Raw genomic sequence first — 17,918 nt, 5'->3', positions numbered from 1 at the left:
GAGTAGTACACATTACCACCATATTCACTTTCAATTTCATCAAGGAATGCCTTGAATTGTCTGTGGTTTACCCCACATGATGTAATAAAATTAAGTGCACTGACTACAATTTGTTTAAATCTCGTAACTTTGCCAGTTAGGTTTTCTGATGGACGTTCGCTCACTTCCGCATGAATGACTGACTGACTGTCCTTAGCAACTAGCCTCATATAGATCTACTAACTGCTATCAAACTTTCTCAATATTCCTGAAGTTATTAAACTATGATAAGGGTTTCTTTTTGAACTTGAGTGTAAACTGTTAGATAAATACACAATTTCAGTAATATAGAATACAGATTTACTTAAAATTATTGTGGTACAAAATAAAATTAAATAAAATTAAATAAAATTAAATAAACTTTAATTTCTTGTTGTTTGATTCAGGAAGTAGTTTTTATCCAGATATTTGTTTGTAATGAATATTTATTATAATGATACGTTTTTCCAAACGATGTGAACTATAATAACACTCTTCTAATACATATGTAATAAGAAATATCCACGTGTTTACGAGAGGCTTACTTGCAGAAGGTTTCCTTGCCCAGACATACACCCTCACTGTGGTGTATACTTCACCAGCATCTGCTTCATGAAGTCTGCTGCCTCGAGTTATGAAAAGATTGTGTGGTATGTTGGCATTTTGCAAGTACTCAGTCAAACAACACACGGACCTGTAAACAACAAGAAACCATAGTTCATAACATCACATACCTCTTGCCTCAGATGTTCAACTTGTTGCTTGACAACGGTGATAGTTATTAATTAATATTTACAATGTAAGACTTGAGGTTCTCACAGCGGTGAGTATGAAGATTTCTGTCTTCTGGGTTATTGCGCTGTGTAGTCTGGTCGATGTTAACCAACGTTTCAGAGGTCATACTGCCTCCGTCATCAGGGCGATGAATATGCCAATAGGGTGTGAGGAGTTGGATTTTATAGGCAGGGAAGTGAAAGGTGTAGCCTACCCCGAGCCAATGGGAGCAGGTATGGGAGTGGACCAATGGTAGCACGTGGGCGAGAGTGGGAGAGGGAGAGAAAGTAGAGAGAGAAAGGTGAGTTTAGTTGTATGGATAAAGGCCCTGAAAGGGGCCGAGTTAGTGGTCTGGTTGGTTCTGGCGGCGCACTCTTGCTCGTTCTCGGAGTCCTCAGAGTGTGTGGATCAGAGGCTTCCAGGACCGGCTCAGGTGAAGTCCATCTTCCCTGTTAAAGTTATCAGGATGAAGTTCGATCTCGATGGCTTCCCTGATTAACCGATCCATGTAGCCGGTTTTTGAGGAGAGGATAGAAGTGTCCTCTAGCTGTATCTTGTGCTCCAAGTTGAAGCGGTGTTCAGCAACCGCAGATTTCTCGGGCTGCCCGAGCCGGATGTGGCGTTCGTGCTCCTTGATCCTGGCCTCAACGGAACGGCCTGTCTGGCCGATGTAGACTTTTCCGCACTCGCAGGGAACTCTGTATACGCCAGGCGTCTTCAGTCCTAGGTCGTCCTTTACCGGCCGGAGAAAACTGGGAATTTTCTTTGGCGGAAGACCAACAGACTTGATGTCGTGCCTGGCCAGCAACCTGCTTATGCGGTTGAAGGTCGTCCCGACGTAGGGTAGGAAGGCAACCGAGGCTGGTTTTTCAGTAGGCGGTGGCAGCCTCGTAGGCGGATTGAGAGCTTTCTGAATCTGACAGTTGCTGTATCCGTTTTTCCTGAAGGTGGTGGTGAGTGCCTCCAGTTCACTCTGTAGGCTGTCGTGGTCGCAAAGGGCTTTAGCCCTGTGTACCAGGGTCGAGAGCACGGCCTGTTTGTTGGACGGGTGGTGATGGGAATTGGAGTTGAGGTAAAGGTCGGTATGGGTTGGTTTCCGGTACACCTTGTGGCCTAATGAGCCGTCAGGTTTCCGGTGAATGTCTATGTCGAGGAATGGGAGATGGCCGTCCTTTTCAGTCTCCATGGTGAACTGGATGCTCTCGTGAATGCTGTTGAGGTGGCTGAGGAACTCCGCGAGCTTGTCAGGGCCGTGGGGCCAGATGACAAACGTGTCGTCTACGTAACGGAACCAGCAGAGGGGCTTGAAGGTCGCCCCGTCCACCGCCATTTCTTCAAAGTTCTCCATGTAGAAATTGGCGATGACAGGTGATAGTGGGGAACCCATAGCCACCCCGTCGGTCTGTTTGTAGAACCGGCCGCCGAACTTGAAATATGAAGAGGTTAGTACCAGGTGGAACAGCCTCAAGACGACGTCTACTAACCTCTTCATATTTCAAGTTCGGCGGCCGGTTCTACAAACAGACCGACGGGGTGGCTATGGGTTCCCCACTATCACCTGTCATCGCCAATTTCTACATGGAGAACTTTGAAGAAATGGCGGTGGACGGGGCGACCTTCAAGCCCCTCTGCTGGTTCCGTTACGTAGACGACACGTTTGTCATCTGGCCCCACGGCCCTGACAAGCTCGCGGAGTTCCTCAGCCACCTCAACAGCATTCACGAGAGCATCCAGTTCACCATGGAGACTGAAAAGGACGGCCATCTCTCATTCCTCGACATAGACATTCACCGGAAACCTGACGGCTCATTAGGCCACAAGGTGTACCGGAAACCAACCCATACCGACCTTTACCTCAACTCCAATTCCCATCACCACCCGTCCAACAAACAGGCCGTGCTCTCGACCCTGGTACACAGGGCTAAAGCCCTTTGCGACCACGACAGCCTACAGAGTGAACTGGAGGCACTCACCACCACCTTCAGGAAAAACGGATACAGCAACCGTCAGATTCAGAAAGCTCTCAATCCGCCTGCGAGGCTGCCACCGCCTACTGAAAAACCAGCCTCGGTTGCCTTCCTGCCCTACGTCGGGACGACCTTCAACCGCATAAGCAGGTTGCTGGCCAGGCACGACATCAAGTCTGTTGGTCTTCCGCCAAAGAAAATTCCCAGTTTTCTCCGGCCGGTAAAGGACGACCTAGGACTGAAGACGCCTGGCGTATACAGAGTTCCCTGCGAGTGCGGAAAAGTCTACATCGGCCAGACAGGCCGTTCCGTTGAGGCCAGGATCAAGGAGCACGAACGCCACATCCGGCTCGGGCAGCCCGAGAAATCTGCGGTTGCTGAACACCGCTTCAACTTGGAGCACAAGATACAGCTAGAGGACACTTCTATCCTCTCCTCAAAAACCGGCTACATGGATCGGTTAATCAGGGAAGCCATCGAGATCGAACTTCATCCTGATAACTTTAACAGGGAAGATGGACTTCACCTGAGCCGGTCCTGGAAGCCTCTGATCCACACACTCTGAGGACTCCGAGAACGAGCAAGAGTGCGCCGCCAGAACCAACCAGACCACTAACTCGGCCCCTTTCAGGGCCTTTATCCATACAACTAAACTCACCTTTCTCTCTCTACTTTCTCTCCCTCTCCCACTCTCGCCCACGTGCTACCATTGGTCCACTCCCATACCTGCTCCCATTGGCTCGTGGTAGGCTACACCTTTCACTTCCCTGCCTATAAAATCCAACTCCTCACACCCTATTGGCATATTCATCGCCCTGATGACGGAGGCAGTATGACCTCTGAAACGTCGGTTAACATCGACCAGACTACACAGCGCAATAACCCAGAAGACAGAAATCTTAATATTTACAAATTTATGTCAATTTTATTTTAGTAATTGTCCTACTTCCTCTACCAGGATGCTGCACGTTCTCCGAATGACCAAAACCACAGTTGCCTATCCACACACAAACCCTGACATTCTAATTTTTACACTTAATAATGTTATGACCCAAGTCTGAACTCTCAAAATTGATTCAAATTTAAAACTTGGTGATTTTTGTGTTTCTATAATCTTCCACAACCTCTCACTAACTATACAACACCACATGTCACAAATTAGGGAACACTGAGCAACACCACTCATTACCTTGTATAGTTTCTACAAGAGCATTGATCTTCATCTTACCTGCTGAATAAATCAAGGTTAACCAATGCATTCTCATTATAACGTCACAGTGTGAATCAACCCCACAATCTCCTACCTATGCATTCATCAAACTGACACTTCTCACCACAGTATCTAATAAGTCAAACATACAATCAATTCAACAAAGTTCAACACTTTTTAAAAATGTTATATATATTTTAAGAATAAAAAAATTCTAAGAATTTTAAGAAGTTGCCCTCGGTGGTCTAGAAGTTGCATGCTTGCCACTGGACCCGGCCGAGGACGATGAATTTTTAAGGGTTATAAAAATCAGTAGCATGACTTCCTTTGGAGGGGAAGTAAAGCCATCGGTCCCATGTCGTAGATTTATGACATTAAAAGGTCCTTACAAGCATAAAATAGATGCTTGATAAGCAAAATTCAGTGGTCATGTTTCTCACCCATGTCTCTCCTGCTTCACTACCAGATGACTCTGGTCGTCATTTCAGGATCAAATAGAAATTGTGCAGAGGCAGCAGGCCTGCCACCTACTACTCTAAAGCACTAATGAGGCTAACATATTACAAGTTGACTTGATCAACTGTCATTGGAACAGGCTTTAGCCTAATCCTTGAAGTGAAAATCAAGAAATGGAAATCACTGTAACATGCTACAACATTAAATCATAAGTGTGGCTTCTCATTTCCTAAAAATGGTTAATTTACCTTGCCAAATCCACTACACTTCGGTTCTCTGGAAGTTGGAACACAAAGCCTGGTGCCGGGTAATCCACAAGTTGATAACAGGGACCACTTAAATGATCAACTTTCTGTAAAAAGAAAAGATATGCACAATACATGCCTCATACAGTCACAAATATCTGGCACAGATAGCAGACACAACACACGCCCACAGGAACCTTTCAGAAATAAGATACTCAAAGAAGGCAGCTCAGATATAACACCAGTATATTGGCCAAAGACTTTAAATGAGCCTAAACTGAAAAATAAAATCAGAAAAGTTTACTACCACAAATGTTCAATGTAAAATAACATATATCTGACTCATATGCAATCTCAGAAAGATTCAAGATTTTTCAACAATCCTGATCAGTCCAAATCAAAAAATTTCAGTTTGGATTAACAAACAGGGACTGCAGTAATCCCACTCTGTAAATGGATGATGTTATGCTTCATCGTGTTGGCAAAGCTTCTAAACACAAATGAACACTCTAGCATCTTGTTTATTTCTGTATATTAATGAAACAGTACATGTAGTTCAAAAGACAGGTATCAAGAAAAGAGTATGATCTGAAGCTTTCATGGCAAATAAGTAAAATAATTCTTCTTGGCCTACCAGCCGCGTAAAGCCGTTCAATGAAGAAAAGACCTCACACGGCTTGAAGCCCAAGAAGAATTCATTATATAAAGAAAACAGGTTATGATGGTACAGATTACATTGAGCTAAATCATGACAAGAGTCTAGTACTATATATGTGTTTGAATAGTGAGATTTTAAATTCTGCAACTCAAAGGAAGAGCAAGTGAATGACAGAATGAAAGTAGGTACATGGATGAGTGGGTGAGCAAGTGGTTGGACAAATACGTTGATCTAACGACTAATATGACAACACAAATATGTCCATACTCACAACATTCTCCAACAGCATATGATGGTGCAGATAGTACATATGGTAATGCAAATGATTAACTGATGCAAAAGCACAGAGGCCATTAAACCCCACTCTCAATGCCCTAAAAAAAAGTAACACACTAGTACTAGGTCTGTTCAAGGGCAGTGATTATCACTCTCAGAGGCGCACTTCACTTTCATGTTACACTCGACTTTTAATTCAGTGCATTTTTTCCACAAACCAAATAAAAATTAAAATTAAGTAATGATGTAAAACAAAAACATTAAAATCTTTGCTAATCTTAGATCAATTAATATTAAAATTTAATGTAATGCAAACTCAAATACTATCTTACACTTTATTTATTTATTTCATATCCAAATACACACCATTCAAAGTATCATTAAATAGAGTAATATTAATAACATAGAAATAAAGTAAAGGAGGTTGGGGAAAATTTAGTATAGAATAAATATAAAAGTAAGTTTACAACATATATACAAAACTATATCTGAAACCAATATCGGGCATGAAGAACGGCAGTGTCTGTACATGTAGCCAAATCTTCACTTGTGCAGGGAGAATCTAAGATGGGGCAAGCCAGGAGGTGATCCATTGTCTGTGTTTGTCCACAAGAACACTGGCCAGACACACGAGGATATTATCTTATACTGAGGTTTTAATACTTGTGCTGTGCTGTGCAGAAGTATGTGCACTGTTCACAGATTGAGAGATAGTGAGGCAAGTTTAGTCAAGTGCCCAACACTACTATGCTCACCAAAACAATTGTGAGTAAGCATTGGTACGACTCAAACAAAAGCTATGTTACATTAATATTATAGTAGAATACTGAAGGCTACCTGTTCTCCCACCACAACTGACTCGCCAAATCTCAATGCATGGATACTACACAGTAGACCACCAACTAATACTTGCTAATTATAGACGTAGATAAATAATGTGTGTTTTACAGTGTTTTCAGATAACTATTAAACTATGACTTACGGAGATCCACTAAGAAGCAGGACTTCTACAGCAAGCCGTATGCTTTCCAAGTTTGCCACCTGTGGCAGGCAACTAAACAGGCCTGGCAACAGCAACGTATGTCCATACTCTAAAGGGCTCACATTGATAATGAGGAAGTGTCCCACAGATTCATCTGCAGAATTTCTCTTAATTTCAAACAGGTATTCTTCGTTCTTAACGTTTGTGAAGTTGAACTTTGTGGCATCGAATGGCTGAGATACGCATGTTATTTCTTCAGGTGCCCGTCGGTTTAAATGTCTGTCAGTATTCAGCTGTAAACACAATACTATGTTCAATGTCTGATTTACTAATTAATTGATGAGCAAATAAACAGTGGTTTATTAAATGCTGAGGTTATAAAATATCAAATGAGACAGAACATGATTATTATGTGTGTAAGAAAGAATTTGAATTGTCTAAAATTAATGCTTTATCTTTTCTACTTATTTCAAAACATGTCAAACATTAAGAGATCATTTACTTTATTTCTGTTCTCTTTTTATATTCTCTTATAAGGAGAATGAAGTGAGAAGTAAGCTAAGTCCACAAAGAAAAATCTTTCCTGAGAAGATAATGTGTCTTAGATGGTCAGGAAATCCCAATCTTTTACCGAATCTAATGGTACATTATTGTGTTCATAAAAGCCCACCAACGGACAGTATCCTGAGCCAGATGGATTCTGGCCACACAATTAATAGTTCTTAACAAGTTCACATTCAACATGAATACAGTATAAACACAGTATCAAAAAATTATATGTATTAAATTTTTCTGAGTCCTGTCTTTACACAACACACAAGTATTCTTTCTTTGTGTCTTAATGTAATGCCACATGTTTTAGACTGAAGATGGGCTAATCTGGCCAAAACATGTGTTACATTCAGACACAAAGAAAGAAAATTTTGTGTTGTGTAAAGACAGAACTAATAAACATTTAAACTACAATTCACACCATGACTCTGCTGTACAATCTTATAGAAATATGTTAAATCCTACAGATGATATATTCAGGCAGTCGATGATTTTATGAATGAACAAGCATGATGAAAATGCTCATTCATTTCTAATTAGCTGAAGATAAAACGAACCTGGGAACCATATGTTCAATGAATATATCCCGTAATACGAAATTACGTTCCGATTAAAGTAAATGTCAGCCACCCACTATAACAAAATATACTGTTCTTTACCTGTGCCAAAAATGAATACTTTCCTGGCAGTGTTCTCGAATGTTTAATATTTAAGCGATATCTAAAATACCCATTCTCCACTGCACTGTTCCATTGGGACTGGAGCCTAATGTCAAATTTGGTATTACTACTTTCAGCGGCAATCCTACGAATCTCATAAATAAAATCATCTTCACAATAAAACATCAACTTATGCGTATCGAATAAACATTCAACACTGCACCACACAAACGAAAGATATATTTATGCCTTTACAGGAATTCAGAACCAACGTCTACTTATACCGTGTTGGTCAAAGATCAGAATTGAGAAAGATGAATTTCTGATCAATATCTCATCATTCCACGTGCTCTATTTCCAGCCGATTACCTGTTCTCGATTTTCTCAGGGCTCTGAATATTTCCAAGTCAATTTACAACTTTAAACAAAATAGTTAGGTACGTTGGGTTGAACTACATTTTCAGTAATCTATCCACTGTCTTCGATTGTCTTTGAGAAGATAAACTCAAAGCATTCGTCAAGGGGCCTACAGCTAAAAGGTGCAATACGTAGCAAGGCCGAAGTTATGGACGTCAATGTAAAATAGTGTTAATTAATATCGGAGAGAAGAATCAAGGACTTTCAAATTAATATCCTAGCATGCATTTGAAGGATAAAGAACCGCGAATTACGGTTCTCAAACTGTGGTCAAGTAAGAATGTTTAGAAAATCAAACACAAACACGAGTTTTGCCCCTTACCTTGAGATTCAAAACAGTTTAATTTTAGAGTACAGAAGGTAGGTTTCTTCTTGTTTATCCCAGTCTAACAGATCAAAGGCAGGTTATCAGCTAAAGACAGTAAATAAATGTTATTCTACGACATACTTTCCTAACCCACTTTTTACATCATAATATTGTTCCTACAAACAGCATCGTATATTTATAAGCCGGTCGGATAATCAAACGCACTGCGTTTAAACGTCTCTCACTAGATGGCGGACGATATGCACGGCTGATGTAAAAATAAATACTTCATTATTACTTTTTACTACTAATCATTGTGGTTTTAGAACTATACTTTCCTATGAAAAATTTTCAGTATTAATATTAAACGTGGAGGGCATAGCATTATGAATTTAATCCAGATATGGAACCACCATCCCACAATATATTACTTTATACAGATGATCGAATCTGTAGTGTAACATCTTGATGTTGAATCTCCCAGATTCCTGTCTGCCACTTTCACATCACCACAGTTCAGTCAATGCCTGAACATAACCCAATGTGGCCATTGTCAGGTTCAAATACGTGTTTGAAGTCAGTACACTGAAAATCACTTCATTCTCCCAATGTCTCAAATAATTATAGAATTATAGGTTCTTTACAAGAGGTTAAAATAAAGACACAGTAACAGAGAACATATAGTATAATTAAGTACATATTTGAGGGCATACATTCATAGTGCCTATATACTTGCTAATGGAAATCTGAGGCAGTGTCACTGATTCTCTTTCCAGATGAACTCCAAGGATTAATTGCAACCAAATAAAACCAATATAAACCAATAGATGCAACTATATCATATATACAACACAAAAGACATAGCAATACAAAGATATGTATATACAAGTACAACAGTGATATTCAGTCTTTGAAGTTTACAGTACATAGCACATAGTGCCAAAATATTAAAACTGGTAAGATCAATACATACATGAAGAGCATACTTTCAAATTAATAATAAAAAAACTGTTTTACAAGATTCATCAAAGACAAAAAGAGGACAAAGAATTCTATAATGCTTTCTTTCAGATCCTAGCCAACTTCATACTTGTTGCTGTGTTAGTCTTCAGTTCCTTATAACCTTGACACCAATATGTGTAATGTAAACACTATGAATAAATGTCTGCAGAGTTCATGTTAACTGGAAGTGCTGAAGGTTAAGCAGCAACCTATAAGTACTTGGTTACTCAAAAACAAACTGAAATGTAAAAAGCAGTTTTTATCAAGTTTTAATGATGGCACAAAACTAGCACAATTCAACAATGTTCAATTTCTTTCAATCAAGTTTAAATGCCAAAAAAATGTGCATCATATAATGTAGTGGATACACAAAACATTTTTAAACTTCAAACTGTTGACATTTTGTTGTTTGGAAGATTTGTGTCTGCACATTTTGTGAAAAACTTCAAAATCCACAAACATATATCAACACAGCAATTCAATAGAACTTTTCAAAACGTATATATTAGAAAACATGTCTTTGGCCATCTAAAATCTTCTTAAAATTAGTTTGGGAAAACTTTATATGACTCAAAAATATCTGCTAATAAACAGGTCCATATAAAGCTTGTAGCCTAGAAAATAAACATAAAGTGGCAGCTCTGTTACAGTATAAAACCTGACATGACACTTAGAAAGAAAACATCTTACTGTCAGATCAAAGTTAAACATATAACATATTTTATACAGAATGATTTCATTTAAAAGATAAAATCTTTTTATTTTACTTATTCAAATATCTTTAGTTCTGAAAGCATGCTCCTAAAATATGTGATACTACTACAATTTCACTTGGAAATTATATGTAGTATAATAACTATATAGCTTGAAAAAGTGAAGAGTATTATTGTATACTGCTTAGTAAAGAGAGGAACCTGCTTGTAAAAATGCATCAACTCAAGATTTATAAGTACGGCATTGTTCATCACTCCTTCCTGTCACTGACTAGCCAGCTGTTTGAAATCAGTAAAGTGCCATTTTGAACATACTAAAGCAGCAAGCACTTGGTATTTGCTTCAGTGATTGCTGGATTTATAGTTTACTCATTTGGGTACTTGTTGGTTTATCGGGACACAAAACCGGAGAGTCGAATATCTGGACCTGCATACCCAAATAAAATATAATAATTTGTCATTTATTGAAATAAAATATAATAACTTACAAGTATATGTCATTTATCCACACACATTAACCTAACCTAACCTATTTTTAAAGCGATGTGTCCCGATAACCCACAAGTACTCTCATTTGCACCCTGTTCATACTGCAGACTGCATAATTTCTATATGACCATACTATCTAACACAAAAGAATTCACAACAAGAAAATTATATACTTTGACTTGTGTTCATTTTATTTAATATCTCCCTGAAACTATTTTGGAATGGGGGACATGATCACAGCCACAGTATATTGAGGTTTCATTGTATATAACAATGTCCTTCAAATTCAAACGTGAATTCATACGTTTTTAAATGTTTATATTAATCAGATTCTTTTACTTCGGTAACAATTACAGCAGACCCTTCTCCTTCACAGTTTTGCTTATTCGTGGAAAAATTGTGGTAAAATCTGTGCATTGCAGCATAGGTCCCACACTCTTTCAGTCACTCTTGTACAAGTGCACAGAGTAACACAACAGTCTGCATCTGCCCGCCTGTCTTGGTAGGTAAACGTGCAGTTATTAGAAATGACCGTCACCCTTGTGTTTGTATTCGATCACCCTGACAACTTTTACCTAGGAATGCTGATATCCCAAGAAATGCAAATCCTAACATTTTCATGCTTATTAGTCATTAATTACACATATTAAGCACAATGTTTCTTGTGTGTCCTTGGTTCCCCTAACCTCATTTTTACTTTTTGATCTGAAATTCATGTACCAGAGTTTTGTAATTTGTGGGGGGTTTTCAAGAATGCAACCCCTGTGAACAGCGAGGGCATGCTGTATTCCATAATATGTTTTGAGTTAATCAGAAGCTCTATAATCCCAATAAGGATCAATTATGCTCATAAACAATAACACAAGTCAGTCAACAATGTTACCCCATTGTACACATAAATCAAGCCAAAGATTGATGGCAAAATAAATGGTTTCCAGCCTCAGCACGGAGTATGATCCAAATCCATATTTTGAAGGGATCAGCAGCACCAGAGAAAGGTTGGAAATCACTGTTACAGGATGTCTTATAAATGCGTGGAACTAATCAAGAAGGCTCTGACCAAGCAAGTTTTAACTTACATGTTAACACACAACACTTACGTTTATGTTCACACAGTAACTACAATTTTAAATACTATGTACAACTATTATTTACAAATGCAACATGTTTAAAATACCTATTTGAGATTACTATTTTGTAAAAGAATTACAAACACACACGCAGTAATCTCACAACTGATAAGTTATAGTAAATGACAATGATTCTGGAATGAACAATTCCAAAACATAACTGTACTAGCAAATGGACTATTCATTAAATGACCAAGCAAACAAAAATTTACCTACATTAAGTACCAACATAATTCAAATGTTGAGATCAACGAATAATTTCACAGGAAGAAAGTCTTGTGCAATATCACAAAACACAAGGAAATAAGTACGTTATTTTCATAAAACTTGTTCTGTACAGAACTTATTTAGCCATATACTGAGCTTCCTAATGTTTCAAAATATGTTTCACATTGCTGTAATGTTAAGGGGACTGCTAACCATAAAAAGCTTCTTATATTTGCCCTCCCAGTTATCAGACATGGTCAAATCCAAAAGGTACAACATACAATTTCATCCACACGACATAGTACAAAAGGTCCCATCGTAGGTCAAACTGTCATATTTATCCAGTCTTTATTGTCCAACCCTTAAAATCATAATTTCCTATTATAAAAATTTCTCAGGCAAACAGCCACATCAATGTTGAGCCAAACACAAACATTCTGGAGATTAGCTATGTCTCCATCAGCAGGGTAACTGTGAGGAATGACCAAACTTGCTGATATATGTCAAACTTTGCAGCATCCCCTCCTTACTGGCATGATATAAGACTAGATGGTGGATTCATGTTGTGTGGTCACTACTCTTGCTTTGGCTACAGTGCTATGTTGCTAAACTCGGAGTATGATCTTCTGTCCCATCCTGTATCTGCATGCCATAGCTTTTCTCAGTAATCTCAGAATCTCACTCTAATACCGGGCCTACAATTTATGCTGTAACGGCCTTGCTTGCATTGCGTGCTCGGCCGAGTGCACTGTTGGTGTGGGATAGAGATGGCGTGTTATTCCTGTGAGTCACAGGCGAATCAGTTTCATTGCGTCTCTTGTCGCGGATTGACGTTGATAATATGGTGTACAGTATTAAGCAACAAATATTCATCCTACGGAAGATGCCGCCTTAAATATCGCAGAAATTTTCCCGGTGAAAGTGTTCCTAGCAGGCCCACGATAGAGAGATTAATAAAAAAAATTCGTAGTACGGGATCAGTTTTGGATAAAAAGAACAGGAAACTGAGTATATTGACGGAAGAGAAATTGGATGAAATTGGGGCTTTCTTAGAAAAAAGTCCAAGGAAATCTTTGGCACGTTTAGCTGCACAATCTGGCGTGTCATTGGGATCTGATCACACAGCAACGAGACTTCTGAAATTGCGACCATATAAGACCACTGTTGTTCAGAGACTCACAAATCCTGACACTGGTGCTAGGATTCGTTTCTGCAATTGGTTGTTGGGATCCGTGCATGATGGGATTGTTAATCCAGAGCTATTGTTTTTTAGTGATGAAGCATGGCTGCATTTAAGTGGATATGTCAACAGTCAAAACAACCGCTACTACAGTTCCAAAAATCCACATCAGTTGCATGAACATCCTCTTCATGACATTAAGGTTGGAGTCTGGTGTGCAGTTACCTCCAAGAGAATAATAGGGCCGATATTTTATAATGAAACAATAAATTCTGAACGTTATGTAAATTTAATACTTAGACCCTTTTTCCAAGAAATGACTGATGAAGAAAAGACTTACGGTTTCTTTATGCAAGACAATGCTACAGCTCACACAGCTAATCGGTCGATGTTAGCATTAAGAGAAGTGTTTGGTGAACAAGTTATCGATCAGTGGCCTCCACGTTCCCCAGACTTAAACCCGTGCGATTTTTACTTGTGGGGCATGCTGAAAAACAAAGTTTATATAAACAATCCGCACACTGCCGAAGAACTTAAAGAAAATATTCGACAACTGATTTCGGCAAATACCCCAGAAGAGCTTCGTCGAGTGTTTAGAAATATGTTAACGAGATGTGAAGCTTGCCTGCAAGCAGAAGGAAGTCACTTTGAACATCTTTTGTGATTTAAGGTAAGAACAATTAATGTAATAACATGTATTAGTGACGAGAAATATTCGTAGTTCGCTGTTACTAGCGGCACTGAAACTGATTCGCCTGAGACTCACGGGAATAACACGCAATCTCTATCCCACACCAACAGTGCACTCGGCCGAGCACGCAATGCAAGCAAGGCCGTTACAGCATAAATTGTAGACCCGGTATTATCAGTAACAGTCTATGTAATTGGTTTGTAATATTTTGATGGAGGGGTTCCATGCCTGATTAAGTTTGAAGTCTTATCTGTTGTTATTTAAAATGTAGTCATATTTCTAATGCCTCTAATTGATCCATGCAAACCAGTGATTTGGCCGATACCTCACACAGTGTTTACTCTGGCTTTTCCCTGTGAAGCAATTATAACATGATCAATATAATGCTGAGCTTAAAATATGGCTCTCAGCATCAAAGTGGCACAACACACCTATAAATGTACATGGGTTGAGCCACTTTTCCTCTTTATATTTATTCCCAGCCATTCACATACCTCATTCCATAACAACGATTATTTATCAGTGTCCAGATAAAGAATTCTAAGAATATAATGTTCTGGGTTGGGACAGTGTGTGCAATTTAAAGTGGACACCAGTTCAGAGAACCATACTGTCTGCAACTTCAGGGTTGAACATAAAGACAGCATGTCTCCCCAGAATGTTGGTATCTACCAATCAGTCTACGCCACATCACAACCAGAACTGCATCATCATCTTCACTGATGTGAGAACTTAAAATCTGCAGTTCTAAAAGAAGAATGGCCTGCATTACTGAACCAGCTGTGAAAATGCTGACCACTTCTGCATTTTGTTATACAGCCGTCAGCTAAAAGGGGGCCTGATCTTATTAACAGAGGTTACATCATTCTGCAACTATGGTACAGTGAGTTAACAAAATTCTGCCACTCCAATTCCATCTATTTTCCAGCATTTCAAAGAATAAACAAAGCAGAAAAGTCAATTTTAAAGGGTACTGTCGATGGTGTGTTACAATCGAGATCACTAAATTCTTGGACTATGTCCATTGTGTTTTTAAAAAGAACGCTACATTTCAGAAGCTGGGTCGTCTTCTGTCCTCAGCTGGATTTGGCAGAAAGAGTTAACCTCAATAACTGGTCCAGTGATTGGGGTTAGCTCTCGGTAGGTTCCCCTACCCCCTTTTTAACCTTAGGACGGAAGCAGATCCAGCTTCCGAAATGTATCGTTCGTTTTAAAAAACAGACAATGGACATAGCCAAAGAATTTAGTAATCCTGATTAAAACAGAAAAGGAATGTAAACTAAACTGCTGGTCAGATACTTTAAAAACTTCAGCATACAAGAATATTGATTCATCATTAATAGCCTATATTTCATTCGGAGATTCTAGGTTAAAACGTGCAGTGAATAGGCAAACATTTAATTTATAATACTCTCTGCACTTTATAATAATGCAAACAAAATCTGGCTATGAGGCTGTATGAATAAATTTGAAGTCCTGTTCCTTAAATGTTACAGGTTGGAAACAACGTGTTCCAAAAATGACCAATTCGCACTGTTGCACAACAATTCACTCAGGTCATTGCTGCTCACGTTCCAATAATGGCCTGTTCCCATTGTTGCACAAAATTTAATCTGACATTTAACTTTCTCCAAAATATTTATTTTTCTCATATTTTTACTGCAAATAAATTTCATGCCTAAATAAATCATAGTAATTTCATTCACTAATTTATTAGTATAGCATTTATACTTGAAAGTAAGTACCCTCTTGTCTAACCCTTACTCAGTTTTGGACCTTTTGTGTCAATGGATTGAAGTAATGGCTGGAAAATTTCCTCCTTTGGACATTAAATTTATTGGACCTGTTGGATTGGACCACATGTCCTAGAAGGCCCCATCCCTACTTTAAGCAATGCCTGAGCTATTATGCCACCATTTTCTCATTATGCAAGAATCTTATCTTAGAATGTCACTGTACTTCAATCAATAACACCACAACAGAATTAAGGGCATATTTAACTTTCCAACTCTTGCAGCTTCCTCTTCACTCTTGTTTCTGCTCCAGGTGAGATGACAGCAGTATTCAGAATCTTATTCTTGAGCTCAAAATAAGACTCAAGCCTTTCAATTGCATATTCCTGAAAAGGCAAGCAACAAGGTAATGTGAAAAACCTTGGTAAGTTCAAGTATGTAATGACTACAATTCTTGCTATATCTATTGAAGCTTTAAAATTAAATAAATCTATATGGGGGATAGCTGATCTTTGGCCTGAGATTCAAAGCGAGGACCTGACACATTGAAACAAGGAGTGCTAAACATTACACCCTGATATTCAATACAATGTCATATCAAATGCCAAGGCAATGTAACAGAAAATAAGGACATTTGTGATATCCTAAAACATTGTTCCAGGAATTAATCTACATGTCAAAGATTCTTAAAATACTGACTTGATGCAGTTATTAATATTACCCCTCCCTGCAAAGTTTTGAATTTGAGTCAAAACACTTGCGAATTTCAAATACTTTAATAAAATTCTAAATCCCGGCTATGAATTTTCATTCTGTGCACTTTTTGTGCAATGTTGTGTGATGAAGCAGTTGCAAGGAAGTCTGAAATATTTATTCCAATGCCGACTCACTTCAAACTGCAAGGAAAATTTTTTATCTAATGAAATTGGTGTCATGTACGGGGCAGGGCACTGGTATACTCTACTTATACAAGGTACAGAAATGGCAAAGCAAAACACAATTACCTACAAAAATTCCTGAAGAATTGCCTGCACAGACAGTGTGGTCAATGTTCATGGTTTCCTGCATTTTAATAATTTAAGAATGAATATATATTATGTTATAAAATTCTGACTTATGTTGTTCAATGAAGTAACTCATTTATTCTAGGAATCATACAAAACCATAAATATAAAATGTCAAAATGAGTTGCTGACTGTTTAAGAAGGTGGTACATATGATATAGTTATCACTTGGCTTTAAGGGGCCATAGAGGAACTGGGGGGAGGGGGTATGATTTCTACATGTTCTTGACCTCAGCATGAGATGGGGCATAAGTGCCTCTTTGCCCTTGAAAGGGATCAAATCCCAATCATCCAGTCCACAGCCAGACACTATACTGACTCAGCTATACAAATAATCAAAGTACTTACACAATAGCCAAAGGGAATTTGAGAAAGCTTTGCATTCACTGCACTCCACAGACCCCAGAAAAAATGAGAGGCAAGACAGAACGCTTGTACTTCACACAGCAGTGCCTCCTCATCCCTCTCCGTCGACTGCTCGCCCCGGCAACCCATATTATGGAAGTAAGTATGCACAAACAGAAGCTGTCAAAATAAGAAAACAGTTAATAAATATGAAAACACCAAATACAGAAATTGGGAATTCAGGATACAGTTATGAGCAAATTAACTATTATAAGTAGAAATGTATTGTCACATCATTTGAAAAACTACTAGATACCTTTGATAAAATATAAAAAGGGATATTTACTTTTAAACAAAGACATTTTGAATGGTGTAGTATGAAAATAAATATCATAGCAATACAATGCTTGACACATCTACCAATGTTTAATATTAATATTATTCTACTCTAAAAATAATTAAAAAACTCTTTTGTAGAAAGATGGTTAATAATAATGATACATAATTAAAAGAAAGTGAAGACTTGCGCCAGAAAATAGAGAACTGAAAGAATGCATACATAGTGAAATAAATGAAAGGTGGAAATATACAGGATAAAACAGAGTAGAGACAGACAGTAAAGAAAAAGCACTGAATTGTAGCAACATTGCTAAAACAGATAATTCAGAATCAGTCAGCATGCAAGTGTACCAGAACATCTGAGACGTGTTAAAAATCAAAAGTACATTTCCAACAATTGTGCAACCGTAATGCAATGTTACACATCTGCAAGAGACAGTAAAAACCCTCTTAATGACCACAGTCTTTGGGCATTTTTAATACCAACTATAAATCTTGAATCAT

General features: G+C 38.4%; 2 protein-coding genes and 1 long non-coding RNA gene across 8 annotated transcripts in view; 1 reads left to right on the top strand and 2 right to left on the bottom strand.

Annotated features, from left to right (window-relative positions):
- The window catches only part of LOC110834328 (GDP-D-glucose phosphorylase 1), a 77,086-nt gene extending 68,951 nt beyond the window's left edge, over nt 1-8,135 (bottom strand). The window contains exons 1-5 of one of the 2 annotated variants that reach the window (XM_022073371.2): nt 7,798-8,135; nt 6,587-6,879; nt 5,600-5,702; nt 4,674-4,777; nt 564-712 (exon numbers count right to left, since the gene is read on the bottom strand). In XM_022073371.2, the coding sequence (XP_021929063.1) occupies nt 564-712; nt 4,674-4,777; nt 5,600-5,702; nt 6,587-6,879; nt 7,798-7,983 (835 nt within the window). In that variant the 5' untranslated portion in view covers nt 7,984-8,135. The remainder of the gene's footprint in view (nt 1-563; nt 713-4,673; nt 4,778-5,599; nt 5,703-6,586; nt 6,880-7,797) is intronic. The other variant, XM_087340670.1, reaches the window with a different exon arrangement.
- Nucleotides 1-17,918, top strand: part of LOC147871152 (uncharacterized) — a 299,440-nt gene that overhangs the window by 92,484 nt on the left and 189,038 nt on the right. The window lies entirely within an intron of this gene.
- LOC110834324 (choline/ethanolamine kinase) overlaps nt 9,189-17,918 on the bottom strand; it is a 72,244-nt gene continuing 63,514 nt past the window's right edge. For 4 of the 5 annotated variants that reach the window (XM_022073355.2, XM_022073351.2, XM_022073353.2 and 1 more), the window contains 2 exons: nt 17,079-17,255; nt 9,189-16,052 (listed from right to left, as the gene is read on the bottom strand). In XM_022073355.2, coding sequence (XP_021929047.1) covers nt 15,930-16,052; nt 17,079-17,255 — 300 coding nt within the window. In that variant the 3' untranslated portion in view covers nt 9,189-15,929. Of the gene's footprint in view, nt 16,053-17,078; nt 17,256-17,918 lie in introns of those variants that run through there. The other variant, XR_002544561.2, reaches the window with a different exon arrangement.

This window comes from Zootermopsis nevadensis, unplaced genomic scaffold (assembly GCF_977971745.1).
Source record: "Zootermopsis nevadensis isolate Lab colony 2312 unplaced genomic scaffold, Znev_1.0 Znev_ptg000061l, whole genome shotgun sequence".
Lineage (NCBI taxonomy): Eukaryota > Metazoa > Arthropoda > Insecta > Blattodea > Termopsidae > Zootermopsis > Zootermopsis nevadensis.
This window is presented reverse-complemented; position numbering and strand designations above follow the sequence as displayed.